At 38.2% G+C, this 17,103-nt stretch overlaps 1 protein-coding gene across 12 annotated transcripts in view; it reads right to left on the reverse strand.

Annotated features, from left to right (window-relative positions):
• iqsec1b (IQ motif and Sec7 domain ArfGEF 1b) overlaps positions 1–17,103 on the reverse strand; it is a 176,471-nt gene that overhangs the window by 35,668 nt on the left and 123,700 nt on the right. The window contains exon 1 of one of the 12 annotated variants that reach the window (XM_084395314.1): positions 6,001–6,187. The exons of 8 other annotated variants lie outside the window; for them this stretch is intronic. In XM_084395314.1, coding sequence (XP_084251440.1) covers positions 6,001–6,038 — 38 coding nt within the window. In that variant the 5' untranslated portion in view covers positions 6,039–6,187. Of the gene's footprint in view, positions 1–4,743; positions 5,007–6,000; positions 6,188–17,103 lie in introns of those variants that run through there. 3 more of the 12 variants (XM_084395309.1, XM_084395305.1, XM_084395304.1) reach the window with 3 other exon arrangements.

A 17,103-nucleotide genomic window follows, 5' to 3' on the forward strand; every position in this document is an offset into this window, starting at 1 on the left:
AAACCCACTTTTGAAATCTTTCAGAGCTTGGCACAGATTTAATGACTCATTGTCTTTCATATCCAAGTAGAAAATAAAGCTGATGCGTGTAATTTAGGGTGTGCTCACTTAGTTAGTTCGGTTCTCTTGGTTCTTTTGACCCGGACCAAAAAAGAAAATGATACATTCAGTCCTGGTTCGCTTAGCGTTCACACGGTCATTTTTAACATTGACACTAAAGATGCAAAACAAAAAACAGCTTTCATGACCTAGGACTATATTTTGTGATGGAATTAAGCGAACATCCGAAACAATGCTGTGTGTTGGGCTAAATGCGCTCATTGTATGTGTGTGTACATATGGTGGATTTTTTACCAGCTGAGAACACACAAACAGCTTATAAAATGTGTAAAGGAGACTAAACAGGCACCAGGAGCTCCACTGTTGCATACAAACTAGGATCTTCTGCCAGGAGAAAGCGTTCCCATACCTGTATTGAACTGTAATGGGTAACGTAGATCTTATGATGAGAAGAACCAGGCATGCTTGAGCATTCTGTCCTTTTTAAGGTCGCATTTTGTGACTCTTCATCCAGTTTTGACGTCTTTGGTCCATGTTGGGTTCACCGCACCAGAGTTAATTCATTTGGAAGCATACATTGGCATTGGCCCTGATGGTTTGGATGGCAGCGTTCACACTTATTCAGATGAACCGCAGTAACAGAGCGATCACACCAGTTTGTTTTAATCGAAGTACACCCTTAGACACCAGTGGTGGCATTTTTGGTTATCCTGGAAGTGATTTAGTATCTTTCAATGATTTGTGTTCTGTCTAGGGAAATGAGCTCTTTATTATTGCAGCTCAGAGAGGAAGTGAGGTCACTTCCAAAGGTCACTTCATCCCATTCTCCTGTTTTCAAAGACTCGGCCAAAAATGCAGTTCCAGTGAAACGTTGCTGCCTTGTAAAGAAAGAGGCAAACATGCACACTACCTCCATATGCCTTTACTTATGCTCCTGCTGAAAGATGGCCAGGTGGTGATTAGCAAGTCCTGCAAACCTCAAACCCAAACAACCCTTCATCATCCTACACCTTGTTGTTACGACAAACACGGGCGCTGCATTCTTCTCCTCCGGATTCCTGGGAACTTTTTTTTTTCCTGGAGGAACAGGCAGACTCAGCTAAGGGGAGCCAAGCGGCAATTATCACAGAGCCTGCTGCAGATAGAATGAACCCACCGCAACAAATTACAAACGAACTTGACATCGTCTATAAACATGGGACTTCGCTTATTAACAAAAAGAACGTTGGTTTGTTGACTTGGAGCGGACTACAACAGTGAATACTGCAGCATCCAAACAGTGTGCTGTTGTTCAGATTATAAAGATAACCATCTAGCTTTGCATATTTGTACTAAAATAGAAGGGTGAAATGTATAACAGCGCTGCTCGAATTGTTATATAAACCAAATAAACTATTTTCCAACAGGGATTATCTACAGTTTGTCATGGAAAGTTGTGTGGATATGGAGAGTGAATCACTACACCATAGCTGACCAGACAGGTGGCTTCAATAAGCACTAAAGCAGAAATAGATCATACCACTGAACAGAAACACACTCAGGTAAATTAACTAAACAGCTGCATTACTTTTTTGCATTGCATTTCAGTGCCATTCACTAACCACTCGCAATGCTAAATAGAGTACTTAACACTTAATAATTAACAAACTTTTGGGGACCGGAGAGGTGTCAGTCAATACATGGGAAAACTAAGTAACATGTGTTACTTATTTGAAAAAGTAACTCAGATATTTTGTTGTAAATTTAAAAGCATTGCTCTACTCATTACATGGAAAGGTAATCTGATTACGTAACTCACGTTACTTGTAATGCGTTACATCACATTATCAAATCCAGTTCTTGATCATTCGTGGTAAATATAACACCATGTCTCATTCCCTACGATCTGTCCTCCCAACAGAGGTTGGAAGCTTCCAACATGACACAGCAGATTTGGATGAGAATACCACTGCTTCTTACTGCATCAGCCTGGCTTTGCAATTATGTCATGGCCAATGATTTCGAACTTACGTTCTGAATACTAATATAAAGACAAGTCCTCCAGCATTTTAAAAGACAGGACAAATTCGGGTGCACCAAACATTCCTCGGGCCCAATGAAATGCAATCATAATCAAAGATTTAACATTTATTTTGAACTAAAAGGAAAGAACTGGCTTGATACATCATCCGCTGACAGAGGACAGAGCTGAATTTTAATTAGCTTGACCTCAATTTTCAAAGTTATTTTATTTATATATTTCAGCCAGTTATTTAAAGTGCCAAGACAGCTGGGGTGTTAGCCATCAAAAGGTGTCAAAAAATGCATTCATTTAAATAATATTTGCACAATACAAATTGGATAACAGCTGCAGAATACATACAGCTTTTAGATTCTTTACATGATAAGCAGTTCGTTTCAGTCGTCATAAGTCTATTTCTAAAAAGTTATTATTTGCCGCCCACAGGGCTTTAGGATTACTGCCAGCTTTCCATATGATGCTTAACAACAGTGTCTGATGACATATTTCAACGGTTTTATCTGTTGATTCGTGATCATAATCGGGAATAACAGAATAACAGATCTCTGTTTCCGAGAACCACGTCAACTAACCTGAAACAGCCCACGCACCCAATCTGATAGCCACCATCGCCGTCACATTCCCACATCCGCATCACACAGCCAAACACACCAGCAATCCCCTTGACACAGCTGGAGCTGTTTGACAGAAATAGACTTGTTTTGTTATGGCCCTGTGAATCCCTCGAGGAGAGCAGCCATAATAACGGCAAGATCGCACATGGGAGAATCAAACCCCAATGTCAAATTCACCAACACATCAGTGCCCGGAGAGATCATTCAGACCACATGACTGTCAGGATCTGTTCGGCTCAACTGCACAGTGACCGAAGAAACTTGGACCATTAATATCATACCGCATATTATTATGCTGTGTGATTCATCCTTGTTTTTTGGTAAATGTGTGTGAAGATGACTGTGTAAACCTCGGAAAAGGTCTGAAATATTCTTGATGAGTCATGCACGGTTGGATGACTAAAATGCGCAGCTGTTATCAATGCCACAGTAGAAACAACGTATTTTGGCCTGTTTTGAGCTTGATCTGTGGGCACAAATATAGGAATAACCAGCATAGACATTAGAGGGATGGCTCACCACAAAATTGAAATACTCGCCCTCATGCCTTCATGGAAGTGGTAGGTCATCCGGGTACTTTTCGCCTACTGTTTTTTGAATACAACGTATTCGGACAAACTACTCCGTTGGTGGACTGTTTTTATCATACTATACAGTAGGCAAATATTCGATTTCAGATGCAGTGTGACACTTTTCTTTTGTCTTCCACAGAGGAAAGAAAGTCAGGTTAGGAACGAAATTCTGTACATTTTTGGGTTAACTATCCCTTTAAGTGTCCTCAATTATTTCAAGCAAATCTATAGCTCTATTCATTATACAGTATAGTGTATATAATATATACCCAATATATATTATTGCAAGCTAATATATAGGACTACCTGTTATCAATGATATCAGCTATTTGTGTTGTGGCCAGAAACATTTAGCTGGCATAAAAAATAAACAAATTAAAACTTAAAAATGAAAATAAATCATTGTAAATGTTACACGTGATTTTAGGCATTACAACATTATAATGCACAACATGAAAAATGGTTGTAAATGAGCATGTAAAATTAAACAGCCAACATTGAGTATAATATACAATACAATAGACTTCATAACCCCTCTGAATTCATCAGATAGGGTGCCGATATAGCCTATGGTACTACAATATGAAAGCAGAGCATCAGTTTATGATGAAAATACTACTGGTTCTACCCCACATGATCACATATTTCAAGTATGTGACTAAATTTAGTATCTAATTACATCAGCAGATCCAAAGATAGTTTAGCTGACACACATGTGAGTGCAAAAACACCACCTGCTCAGATAAGTCTCGCTGAATTCATAACCAAAAAGAATGATTATTGCTGCATTATCTGATACAAAGCAGCTTAATGCTGCATAATCTTGCCCCAAACTGAAAATCCACCTCCCAAAGATACCCACCGCAGTCAAAACACCAGAAAATACCGGGGGCACAGTAAAAGCAGAGCAAACAGCTTGATGTCAGCATATATATGAACATAACTCTGCTATTGCAATACATAAATATAAAACAAAGGAAACTTTGAGGAACATCTAGCGCAAGGATGTAATTTTTCCATTTACTCTTGCATTTAATTCCTTTAATGGTCGTAGGCAAGCCAATCTACTTTATGATCTTGTCAAATGTGTTTGCGTCAGTTGTTTCTGCTTCAATGTCACTATCCTAATGGACGAACATAACAAACAAGCACCGAGATCAATGCTCGCTCACAGTGCTCCATCAGCAAAGGCACAAAGTTACGGCAAGAACGTAAAGTCAAACTGTGGAGGTCATCAGATTTTCATCATCCCAAAGTTTTATATAGTCAGTTTGGCTTAGTAAGCAAACAAACCGTTGTCCTCCAGGTAGTCCGCATCATTCAGAATGACATCAGACTACGGAACAGAGAGAAAGAAAGAGAGAGAGGGAGTGAAAGAGAAATAGCTGCATGCCTTAACAGCTGCTGCAGTCATCTTTGCCAGACACCTGCATGCTGCTCTGGCACACACACACACACACACACACGCAGCACGTACCTCTCACTCCATCCGCAGCCTGGCTGGCTACAAAAAACATGCAAACAGCAGCAACTGGAGGTCTGCTCTCTAACTTAAGGAGCGGAGGATAAACTCAGTCATCCCTGAGCAAGAAAATCCTGCATTGTTGTGGCCGTCGGACCTCTTCTCACCTAGCGTGACGATGCACTCCACTGGGCCGTCTGCCTCCCTCCTTTCCCTCAGCCTCCTGTCCCTTAAACGCCTTCTCGGTTTCTCTGTCTCTCCACGTCACTCTCTCCCTGCTCTTCTCAACCCCTCCCCCCTGCACTCATCCCTCTCCCTCCCTTGCCCTCTCTGTCTTTCTCCCTCTGTGCTTTTTGTTGAAGGTGGCGTCTCGGTGCTCTTGCCCCATGCAAAGAGACTGTGTCCTGTTTCTCTGTATGTTTTTTTTTTTTTTTTACCAAGCTGCAAGGTCACTGTTTTTTTTCTTCACTATTCGAAAAAAGGGTCTGAGAGACAGAGCCAAAAATAAACAAAAAAAACGTGAGATAAGCTAAAACGAACTAGATTGAAAATTAATAAAATAAAAATAATATAATATAAAAAGTAAATGAGTAAATATTTTCTACAAAATATTTTAACAATTTCCTTTTACAAGTGAAACATAATGACAATATAAAAGCCAATTATTTAATTTAGGAAACAATTATTTAATTGTTTATTGTCTTTTCAATATAACACAATACTTTACAATTTTTATTTTAAGCATAAGCATAACTAGACAAAACAAAATGAAAACAAAATAATTCCTAATTTTAATTCATTTTATTGTTATATTAATTCTCTGTCACTACAACCAAACATTCTCTTACTTTCATAGTGAGCACTGAATTCGAAGAAGAACTTCTTGACCATTAATGAAGTACATTCTGTAGACATGAAGGAGTGTATAAATGCATTTCCGGACATACTTTGTCTGCCATGTTGTCAATGACTTTTCACCCTGTGTGTTCTTTTGACCTCCTCTAATATACTAACAACAACCACAAAAATAATTATCTTCAGTTTACAAGCCCAATCGAAACTTTTTTTGGTACCTGTAGCATTGACGCTTCAAAAGAGTTATCTGCCATTCTCGAATTCAAATCTCAAATCTGACGGCTCCTCAACTCCCGTCTGAATCTTAAACTTTTGCTGCTATTATGCTTGTAACTTGTCTTGATGCCGTCTAGCCTAAGATAGACTTCAATCTACTCTTTTTATGTGGATTATGGTAAATGGGTGTTGCTGACTTACTGTTGCGCCTTCAAACGGCAGCTGGCATGAAGCGGCATCAATCTCCCGTACACGTTCCTAAAAAGCAAATGTCTCAAGGCTGACCTTGGCTCACACCACGGAGAGATCCGAACCGCAGAGCGTTCTCGGCATCCGTACGAGTGCCAGGATGGCAAGTTTTGTGTACGTGCTAATCTAAGCCCAATACAATCTCTCTTTCACTGTATAGGAAGGATTTAGCTTTAATGGGATTGCAAGCTGAATCCGGCAGGTGGTGTCCATGATTAGCTCATGTTCGGCTTTTGCTTTTAAAAACGGCAGGGCGTTTGCACAACAAACACACAGAGGCCCAGTCATCTGTGGCGGTACCGACCCCCCCCCCCTCACGTCATACTTCACAGAATTTTCAGACTAAAGTTCGAGTGGCACCTGGCTACCACTGGAGCCAGAACAGTCCTCGGATAATTACCTAAAGATTCCTGGTAAAGCAAAACGACTGCTGCAAAGTAGCCTTAAGTAAGTGATCACTGGTGACCTTTCTGAAACTGATATAGGTGGACAGCTGCCAAACTCTGAGGGTCTCCATTTCAATCCCATACGCCCTCGGTCTTGGTATATGACAAATCAAACGAGAATATATATATATATATATATATATATATATATATATATATATATATATATACACACACACACACACACACACACACACACACACACTATTGCTGTGATTATTATGCTTCTAGCATGTTATATTAAATTAAATTCATTTATTTATATATAGCATTTTTCACAATACATATTGTTTAGAAGCAGCTTTACAGAAAATGCATGTGTCTACATTACAATTTAGAGTGATCTGTTATCAGAGGTGACTGTGTCGAAGTTATGTATTTTTAGAAATGTACATTTTTGGTTGGAAATGTACATATTTCAGCTAACATCACAAATACATTTTAGGCAGAAACAATGAGCTCATTGAAGTAATGTGAACATAATGATTATAATATATAGAAAATTTAGCATTGGTGCAAATATGTGGTGTACAGTATATTGGCAACAGTTCTTTTAACCCTAATTGATGGAGTGTGTACCTTTTCATTTCTTAAACAACCATGTAGGAACATTAAAAAGCCACATTAAAGGTATAGTGGAGGATTTTCTTTTTCCGGGTGGATCATCAAGACTATTGGTCCTCCTAGTTGTCAATCATTCTGGTGATATGTTTACGTAAGGCCGTCGTACGTGCTCGTCCCTAGGTAGTTTTCGCTTTCTGCGCATGCGCACTTTCAGGTGTATACTGTATGTGTGGTGAGACGTTTATATGAGCTATGTGAGCTATGGTTTCAGCCATTCATTGAAGCTCGCCGTTCTCACCGGGTTTTTTTCAAAATGTCTGAGGGTCGCAAGAGAAAAAGTGTCTACGAATTGTATGACAAGAAGAGAAAGGCCTCTGAAGAAAGAAACAAGACCAGAGTGTTTTTGGGAGAATATTTCACACGCTGGCGTGCGCTAAAAACACAGGTTGGGCTTCCCACTGATGTTTCTACTCGACAGGTAAAGTTTGGCATGCTATTTGGAGAAATCCATTTAAAATCACTGCTGGTAAAAGTTAATGTAAGCTATGATTAGCGATGCTAGCCCCGGCACAAGTCACGCACCGACAGCAACTTGTAAACAGAGCGTGCACGAGGAGAACTAGGCTCGTGCATGCTCTCTCGTGCACACGTTTAATAGGCGTTCCCTCTCGGGAGCAGGTACAGTGTTGTGCATGTGCATTTTTTCTAAAATTCGGGAAAATCGTCCACTATACCTTTAACGTGAAAAATAGACAATGCAAGGAATATCTTGTATTGTCAAAACAAGATCTTAACAAAAAATGTATGCACATCTTGATGGAAATATTTCCATCAAGAGAAGTAAGCATACATTTTTGGTCAAGATCTTGTATTGCCAGTGCAAGAGTCAAGCACACTGTAAAGTTTACTCCAGCACATCCCAAAGATTTTCAATGAATTTAAGGACTGGACTCAGAGGTGCCAATTCATGTGTGAAAATGATTCTTCATGCTCCCTCCCAACCATTCTTTCACAATTTGAGCGTGATGCATCTTGACATTGTCATTCTGGAATATGGCCATGATAGGTCTTCATTCATGGTTGTTTAAGAAATGGAAAGCTACACACTTCAATTAGTCTTAGAAGAACTGTTGCCAAACATATAACATGCTAGAAACACATCACAACACATAACACAACATCAAATAATCCAAAGCAATTATGATCCAGTCATAGACTTAAGTATTAAGACACAATATACAGAATGCCACTTCAGTCGGTTCTCTTTCAGAGTTCTCTTAAAAAAACACACAAAATTATGTAAAAATTCCCATTTTGTTGAGTATCCTTGTAAACATAGTCTTAAATTAGTTAAAAACTGTTAAATGAACGTAAAGAGTTGTGAGAAAATAGGATATGTCAGATATACGTCATCAGGTGCATCAGGTTTTAAAGTGACAGCAGCCTAATAAACCTGCAGTGTTTGAGCCCTGATATATTAAGAGCACAGCTAATGAGACATTTATTATCGGTTTACGTGAAGATTGTTTCAAGTTCACTTAAATTAAAAGTTGTTTTATAAAAAAAAAAAAAAAAGATCTATCTATCTATCTATCTATCTATACATACACACACACTATTTAAAAGTTGGTAAGATATTTTTAAATCTTCTGAAGTCTACTCATAAAAAATACAGTAAAAACAGTAATATTGGGAAAAATTATTACAATTTAAAAAAATTATTTTTTTTTTTTACTTGCATATTTTACAATGTAATTTCTTTTTTTTTTATGTTAACCAAATTGATAACATTACTATTTCTTTCTAATTTTTATAAGACTGCCCAGTAATCACAAGATTATTTTATTGTACTGTATTCACAGAACTGTTTAAATTTTTCTGAGAATTTTTTTTTTTACTCTCTGATATGTTGTCTTTAATAAACAGAAAATATTTTCTAGAAAATATCTCTAACCCTTTCCTTTTACAATTTCAGCACAATGGCAATATAAAAGGCAATTTTTCAATTTTAGAACAATTATTTAATTCTATATTGGCTTTACAATATAACACTCAATATTGTCACATCGTATTTTTATACATAAAATATTTATATTTTAGGCAGGGGTCCCTGCAAAGGCATAATCGTCATAAAAAAATGACCCTTGACCTATGCATCTTCATCAATACTCGCCACTGAACAACCTGCATCAGTTAACCACTCTTCAAATGAATGTCTAAATATAGTCTGCAAGGATTTACAACATCAATCAACATAACCAATTGCCTTTGTGATTTTGCCAGAGCAATAGAGAAAATATATCCTAATGTGGTAAAATATTCTCCAGGGACAAATCATGCACATGCACAAATAGGGAGCAGCTGGAGGGGAGTACAGGAACTCGAAAATACAGGACCCTTCAATCCACAGATTGCTGTGCTCCTCCTATTATGTCTTACAACTGATCACATGGGACTGCTGTAAGCATCGACTCCAACACCCGTCCAACAACCACACACACCCATCAGCTAATGAAGCAGGAGAAACACACCGCCTGGGCATTCATGTGTGTGCTGAGCTATGATAGAGGATGATCATAATAATATGAGCAAGACAACCTCAAGAACAGCAGAACTGAGCGCTATGAGTAACCTTGTTTTTCTTTCAAATGGGAATTTTCATGTTAAAGGGTTAGTTCACCCAAAAATGAAAATTCTGTCAGTAATTACTCACCCTCATGTTGTTCCAACCCCGTAAGACCTTCATTCATCTTCGGAACACAAATTAAGATATTTTTGATTAAATCTGAGTGCTGTCTCAATCCTCCATAGGCTTCTAAGGGAATGAAACTTGCTGGCGCAAAAAAGTTATTTAAGAGATCGTTAATATAGTCCAAGTGACTCCAGTGGCTCAATCTTAAGTATATCAAGTGACGAGAATACTTTTTGTGCGCAAAACCCCCCAAAAATAACGACTTTATTCCACTATTCATTTCCTTCTCTCTGGGCCTCGAGTCTTTTCACGTAGTGTTTTAGCGCAGCGCGTCTGTGTTGTTCGTCACACGCATCACACACATGACAAGCGTCGGCCAATAGTGAGCCTACGTGGTGACGTGCAACACAGACGTTCTGCGCTAAAACACTACGTGAACTCACTCGAGGTGAGTTATGTGATGCATTTCTGCGCATCACATAACGCAGAATAATGTGTTAACGCAGAATAACGCACATTTCTCACATAATGTGATGCATTTCTGAGAGAGACAGGCTATTTGACAAGAAAAACAAACAAACTCCTTTCCAAATAAATATTAAATTCCTGTATTTTTCATATCATAATACATATAGAAGAAAAACAAAAGAGTGCAATGTAATTTTCCCCCCAATATCGTGCGGCTCTAACAATGAGAATAGTTCACAGGACTATAACACCAGTTCATAACACCAGTAACACAAATTATGAAAGAACATGGGGTTGGTTTTAATTTCACGTTAAAAGGCCAGTTCTTGACGGAAAGAGAGAACAGTAACGGGTGTAAAGAAGCTAGTCACCAAGGCCCTTAATCTGCTGAAAGCTGGACAGATTATGACATCATCACCAGCATCCAATCCATTGCCTGAATCCAAATGATTCTACATTACAAAACACACACAATTACACAGCAAAAATGTATAACAACAACAACACCATAAACTATTTTTATACTGAAGAAAATCTGTAGATATTAATGCATCTTCTTTCCTGCACACAAGGGTTGAGGGACTCCCTCTGGCGCAAATAATTATTTCCATACAGCTAGCAGAAATGACACAAATATGCCTTAGGTTTGTGTTTTCTTTGAGCACCAAAACTCAAAGAACATTAAACTGTATGCTACTGGCTCCCTCAGTTGAGTTGAACAATCAGGAAGAATGAAAAACCTTGAGGCAATGCTGCACTTGCTTGCTTTAAAGTATAGGGCTACACATAGACAGTTTAGCTTTTTCAAACATAATGGACCTAGCTAAGTCAGTCTAGGCTAAACATGCAAGCGTGTTTTATTTATTCATTTTTATTTTAATGACAGGGTTGTAAAAATGCAAATATAAATATAGAAAATGAACAAAAAATGAACAAAAAAATAAATAATTTTTATTATTAATTAATTCAATTTAATTCAAAATTTTGCTAACATGATTGTAAAAATGCAAATATGAATATATAAAATGCTCATATAAAATAAAGGCTCATAAAATATTTAGACTATACCTGCAACCTTTTTTTTATTTTATTTTTTTATTAGAAACAAAACAAAAAACTAATTTTGTAAAAATTCAGTGCAAAATTGTAAATTGTCTTGTTCAGTAATATAATTATGCATATTATTGAGCCAATGCAATTCATGGTAATATTAATAATTAAAGGCTAAACTTTCTGATGACCATGGATTAAAACATGAAACTTGCAAAGAAAGAAACAGTAGTAATGTGCCACAACGGTTCAGTCAATGCATACAAATAATGCATTTATTTTCCTAGGTAAGCTCCATCCAGTGTTTTATCCTGTCAGATGTCACGACCCCAGTGTCAACAGGAGGAGGGTAACCATGTTTGTGTTTTGATGAGGAACGCTCACCTCACCTCACTTCCTCAGAGGTCAGGTGGAGGTGTGTGTGTGAGAGAGTCAGTGAGTGAGTCACGGATGGCCGAGTGGCCACAGATGGAGAGTTTTGGTATTCCTCGGCACCTGTTTGGCACCCGACTGCCGACACAGGCAAGTGAACAGACATAACAATCCATTCCAACAGTATTGAGCTCGCAAAGCCACTCTGGAAATATGCAGTGGAAAGGGAATTGATATCATTGACTTGTCACATTTTATTACCAGACTGCAGCGTTCACTTCCGTTTCAGCCTGCAGGGGGAGCCATCGCACAATCTACATGTCTGATGACGACAATGGGGAAAGATATCACATCATTATTCTCCGTATTTAGCTCTTAAAGAATCTAAGACAGAAATCATTTCTGACACTGAAAAGAATTACTCATTAGCCGATTGCTAATGAACACATGCAAATCCACCGGACACTATATTTGATAAAACATTAAACGACTGATTTGGGGACAAGATGGTCTCGTCATGTGAGACTATTCCACAAGTCTGCACAGAGATATTTTTCAAAAAGAAGCCGTAATGTATATGAACGTCATAGATCTTCTGAGATGAACTGGAGTGTTGCAGTGGCATTGTCCCTGCAGCCAATTAACACAAGCTAGGAGAGCCAGTCCTCGGCTGTGATTGGCTGAGGGCACTCAGGGGATCTCATTACGGCATGGAAGTGCAACTCTTCACTGGCACAGCCTCTGACGGCAGTTTGATCACTGGCTCAAAGAGTGCGAGCACATATACGACCACAACTCCAGTATTCTTTTTCAACCAAACTGTCATAGTTCTTCTATTCCAAAATGTTTTTATACTGCAAGGTAACCAGTACAGCTGATGTGATGATCTAGTCTGATTACAATCGACACTTCAGTGAGGAACAGACCCTAAACATCAGTATTACAGTTTGGCAGGTAATCCTTCACCGGACATGATTGATACCTCAAATTGTGCGGCTTGTCGAGAAGAGGTGTGCTATTACTTATGGTGTAATCAGATTGATCCTTTTCACCGCCGGACCGTGAACCGTAAAATTTACACTAAAGGAGGGTCCCTAGTACTATATTACAGAGGTTTGGGGTAAAATGTACCAATGTAAAGTCAGACATTTATAATAATAGTCAGGAAAAAACATTTTTTTGGAAATACAACTGCCTATTGAACCTTCAGAAAAAATCTGTAAAACTAAATACATAAAAAAACTAAATGTATACTTTGGGATATTTCAGGCCTTTATGGTATTGTATTGACCACAATGAAATTGTATTTTCATTGCATTTATAATCTGTGAATTTATTATAATATTTGTTACAATATTTGTGCTAGTCCAAAAAAGAGTTTCAATGCCAACACAGAATGAAACCAGGTTATAAATGATAGTATTAAACAATTACATTATAATTAATAAAACAACTATATGCATTGTTTGTATATATATATATATATATATATATATATATCACAATTATAATTCATATAATTATCTACTTTTCAGATACTGAATTACTTTAAAAATAGAAAACAGACTTGCTTTGATGAGACTGGAGAAATGTATGTTCTATATAAACAAGCAAACAATTATGGAAATGTTCTCTTTGCCAGGCCCAACACAGAAGTCTGAGGACTGATGTCATGGTGATGATATTCCAGCGAGAGAGGTAGGGTGTGCAGTTTGAGGGTCCCGGCTGATTTATACATGCTCTCTGAGAAATGTGGTCGGAAAAAAATAAGCACTGTACACAAAAAGCACATACTGTATAAACACACAAGACAGACGATTATGTGCATGAAGAACACTCCTGAAAACCTCCACGAGCAGGCCGGTCTATTATCTCAGAGCCGGATGGATCCGTGACTGTGTGCAGAATGAGGAGCTTTATAATCCAGACAGATATATAAAGCTCTATAATACAAACAGAATGAAGCTTGGTAAACAAAGCCTTTACCTGAGCTTTAGCTGCAGCCTGGAGAAGATCCAATGTCTGCGACTATAGAGAGTGTGTGTGCGCGTGTGTTTACACCATGCCATGCAGCGAGAACCGGATTTAATGACTGTTTACAGGCCGCAATGACGTGTGTTCCACACATACACAGCTGTCAGTGCGGTAACTGCCTCTTCACTGTGTGTTCACATGCCACGACTAATTTAAAGGGAAGCTAGGACTTGTGCATCCTGCTGGGATGTTTGCCATAGAAAAAAAGGGGGAAGGGTGACGTCCGTATGTCAGGATACAATCTGATGCCATATGGGGATGATGCCCACAGACTGAGTGTACTTTTATTTAACAAAGGCCTTTGTGCAACATTTAAAGGAATAGTTGTTCATCCAAAAAAGAAAATTCTGCTGTCAAAGTTATTTTTAACTATATAAGGGAATATTATTCATCATGTTAAAAGAATTTGATGCTCCAAAAAGGACCAAAAATACTACAAAAGAAATATACTTTTATGACTCAGTCCTTGTCTTTTTTGTCAAATGATTACTTAAATGTCGGTGTGCCATTCACACAGATCTATTATAGGGCTTAAAAACTATGGAATATAGCGAATGAGTCATATAAACTAGATTTATGATGTGTTTATGCAGCTATTCTGTTTTTTTTTTTTAAGCAAACATATCAGCCTGATGAGTTTTCCATAGTGTTCAAATTTCCAGGCATGCTAATTCTCTTCTTTCTTGCTAATGCTTTACAATGACAGCAACATTAAAAATCTTTTCATATTCTTCTTGTATTCTCAACACTCAACTTTGTCTGAAGTTTCTGTTTCAGGCATTTACCAAGTACTTACCCAAGTTTAGCCAAAAAACTGATGACTGATGGTGTCTGAAAGCAAAGTATTTGGCAAAAAACACCTCTGGGACTCTTACACCCTCTGATATCTCCCTACGCCTGCCTTATCCATTATCAACCATAATCACTCCACATGAATGAATAATCTGCAATGAATTTCTAATGTCCCGTTTCTCTGTGACAGCATCGCACCATTTATCATTCACTGTGTCTGGTGAAGTTGCCATAGACGGCTAGGTGATATCGCTATATGGAAATGGACCGAGTTAAATGGACAAGCAGAGGACGGATGGACCAGTAAACAATGCATGAGCACACACCCACCTGGAGCCTGACATCCCCCTCTTTCCCCTGCCGTTCCATTAAAAACAGCTCAGATGCACAAACTGCTTTGCATTATGGACAAAAGGAGGACAGATCGACAGAGGACCACTTATTGGGAAAAGAGCTGCCATTTCATTACCATAATCAGCAGAAGACTACCACCTGCCCACCCCCAACCGACATCATCTCAACATAGAATAAAAAAAACCAAAAACATTTTTGTACATGCACTAATATTAAAAATTGTCTATGGCTGATAACCAACAAATGAAAATAAACTAAAGAAATAAACTGCATCACAACATCATGGCCCTGTTTACACCTGGTGTTAAGATGTGTTTTGGTCGATCGGATCACTAAATACAGGTGTAAACGTTTTGAGCTTGTCCATTTTTTGACCACTTCCAGAGGTAGTCGAAAACGCATTCAACCAGATTGCTTTCGTAGAGTAAACGCTAATGTGGTTAAATGTGTTCAAACCTCCACAAAAGACCGCCTACTCTCCGCCTGAAGACCCCTTGTTGGCTGAAGACCCAAATTTGGTTTGAAGATGAAAAACCTATAAGCACAATGTTTTCTCACCATTTCTTATTTCTAACATGCACTCACAGCGTTCGCCGTAGACTTGCGGCAATCGGAGCAGAAACAAAAGCTGCTACTCTCTGTATGTTTTTCTGTCGTCTCCAGGGCGCGTTCATATGTAAATTGTCCATTAGATCAAAAGATCTGAAAAACCCATACATTTACCCGTCCATAGACCCTCCCCCTCGGAGAAATCAGGACAGAAGTGGTTGAAATTGGACAAATATCAAAACGGGTATGTGTCTTCCTCGTCTACTTTTGATCCGATCGACCAAAACGCATCTTAGGTGTAAACAGAGCCTAAAATGTACAGTATGAAACATTGATATTCAGTTTGAGATTTGCTTAAGGTAACATTTAACTGTGCAACTTGTGTTAAATGACTTGTCTAAATGCATAAATGAGCGCATACAATTAAATATCCAATATTGACTGGTAGTGATATAATTGTGCATCCCTAGTCTGATACCTCAACAAAAATGTCAAAAAGAGCTCAATTATCCCCCTAGCTCCTCCAGCGAGATCTTTATATAGACCTTCTGAGTGAAGCAGCTGGAAGCAGAAGGGTAATGAGTGACAAGCATGCATCAGCAAAAGACAGAGCTCCCTAATTACAGCTTATACCTCCAGCTCCGGCTCTGAGGATGGAAGCAGGCGTTGAAAGAATGCGAGGTACGCTTCACTGCGTGTTCCCTAGATATTACTTTATCTTAGATGTTTTGAGTGGCAGTTGAAAAGCATCTCCCGAAATGAAATTTTTTAATTCAACCCCCAAAAAAGCAAAGATTGTAACACTTTGTTCCGGAGCCTTTCATCGTCATTTTTTTTTCATTCGCTGCATCTGAAGAGGTTGAGAGAGAAACGAACAGGCTCCTCGGCTAAGGCAGAGCGTCATTGAAGGGATTTCCTTTTTTTCTTTCCAGTAGATTAAAATCCTCTCCTTCCAGTCTCTCATGCATAATTATGTTCATCACAAAGGATGAGCCTTTTAAACGGGCTGGAATTTTCAGATGAAGCAGAATTGATTGGTTGCCGGCATGAGGTAATTGATCTGGAGATTCTCTCAAGTTAGTCCTGCGTCTAATTCACTAACCATGCATACAGACATATTTGTCTGTACTTTGCTACACAGAAATGATTGATATGATTAATCAATAAGTTCACTAAACAAATAATATAAAGATTCTGACAGCCTTAGAAACATCAAAATACTCAGTTTTTCGGACTGTCAATTTAATGTTTCTAATGTGATATGTGTGATGTTAGATACTCTGACATATGAAAAAAAAAGGTATTTTTTTGTCATCAATCAAAAATATAATAAATCAGGCCAGTGTGAAAATGGCAAGATGAAACTGAATAAATTACATTATTAATTACATTTATAATCACTGAACAAATTACATTTTTGAAAGTCTCAAAAATGTAGACTCGCTTGAGATGAAATGCTTTACAGCATAAGATCAATATAGTGCTCAAAAATAGCATAAAAAGAGACTTAACAGTTTGTTTGAGTTGAGACAGTATAATTGTCAAACACGTTTGGTCTCGGCACATTCATCTTTGAAGAGGAAGAATAGCCGAAGTCTCCTCGGTTCTCTAATATCTTATCATTCAAACAGCATAGTCTAGGTCCATTTCTTGATTCCCCACTACAAAAGTGCCCTGAATGTGTCTGGCTTCAAGAGTGGCTTTCAAACGAGCGTTGCACAAAAGTAAAATAAC

Source organism: Rutilus rutilus, assembly GCF_951802725.1.
Source record: "Rutilus rutilus genome assembly, chromosome: 22".
NCBI classification, from domain to species: Eukaryota; Metazoa; Chordata; class Actinopteri; order Cypriniformes; family Leuciscidae; genus Rutilus; species Rutilus rutilus.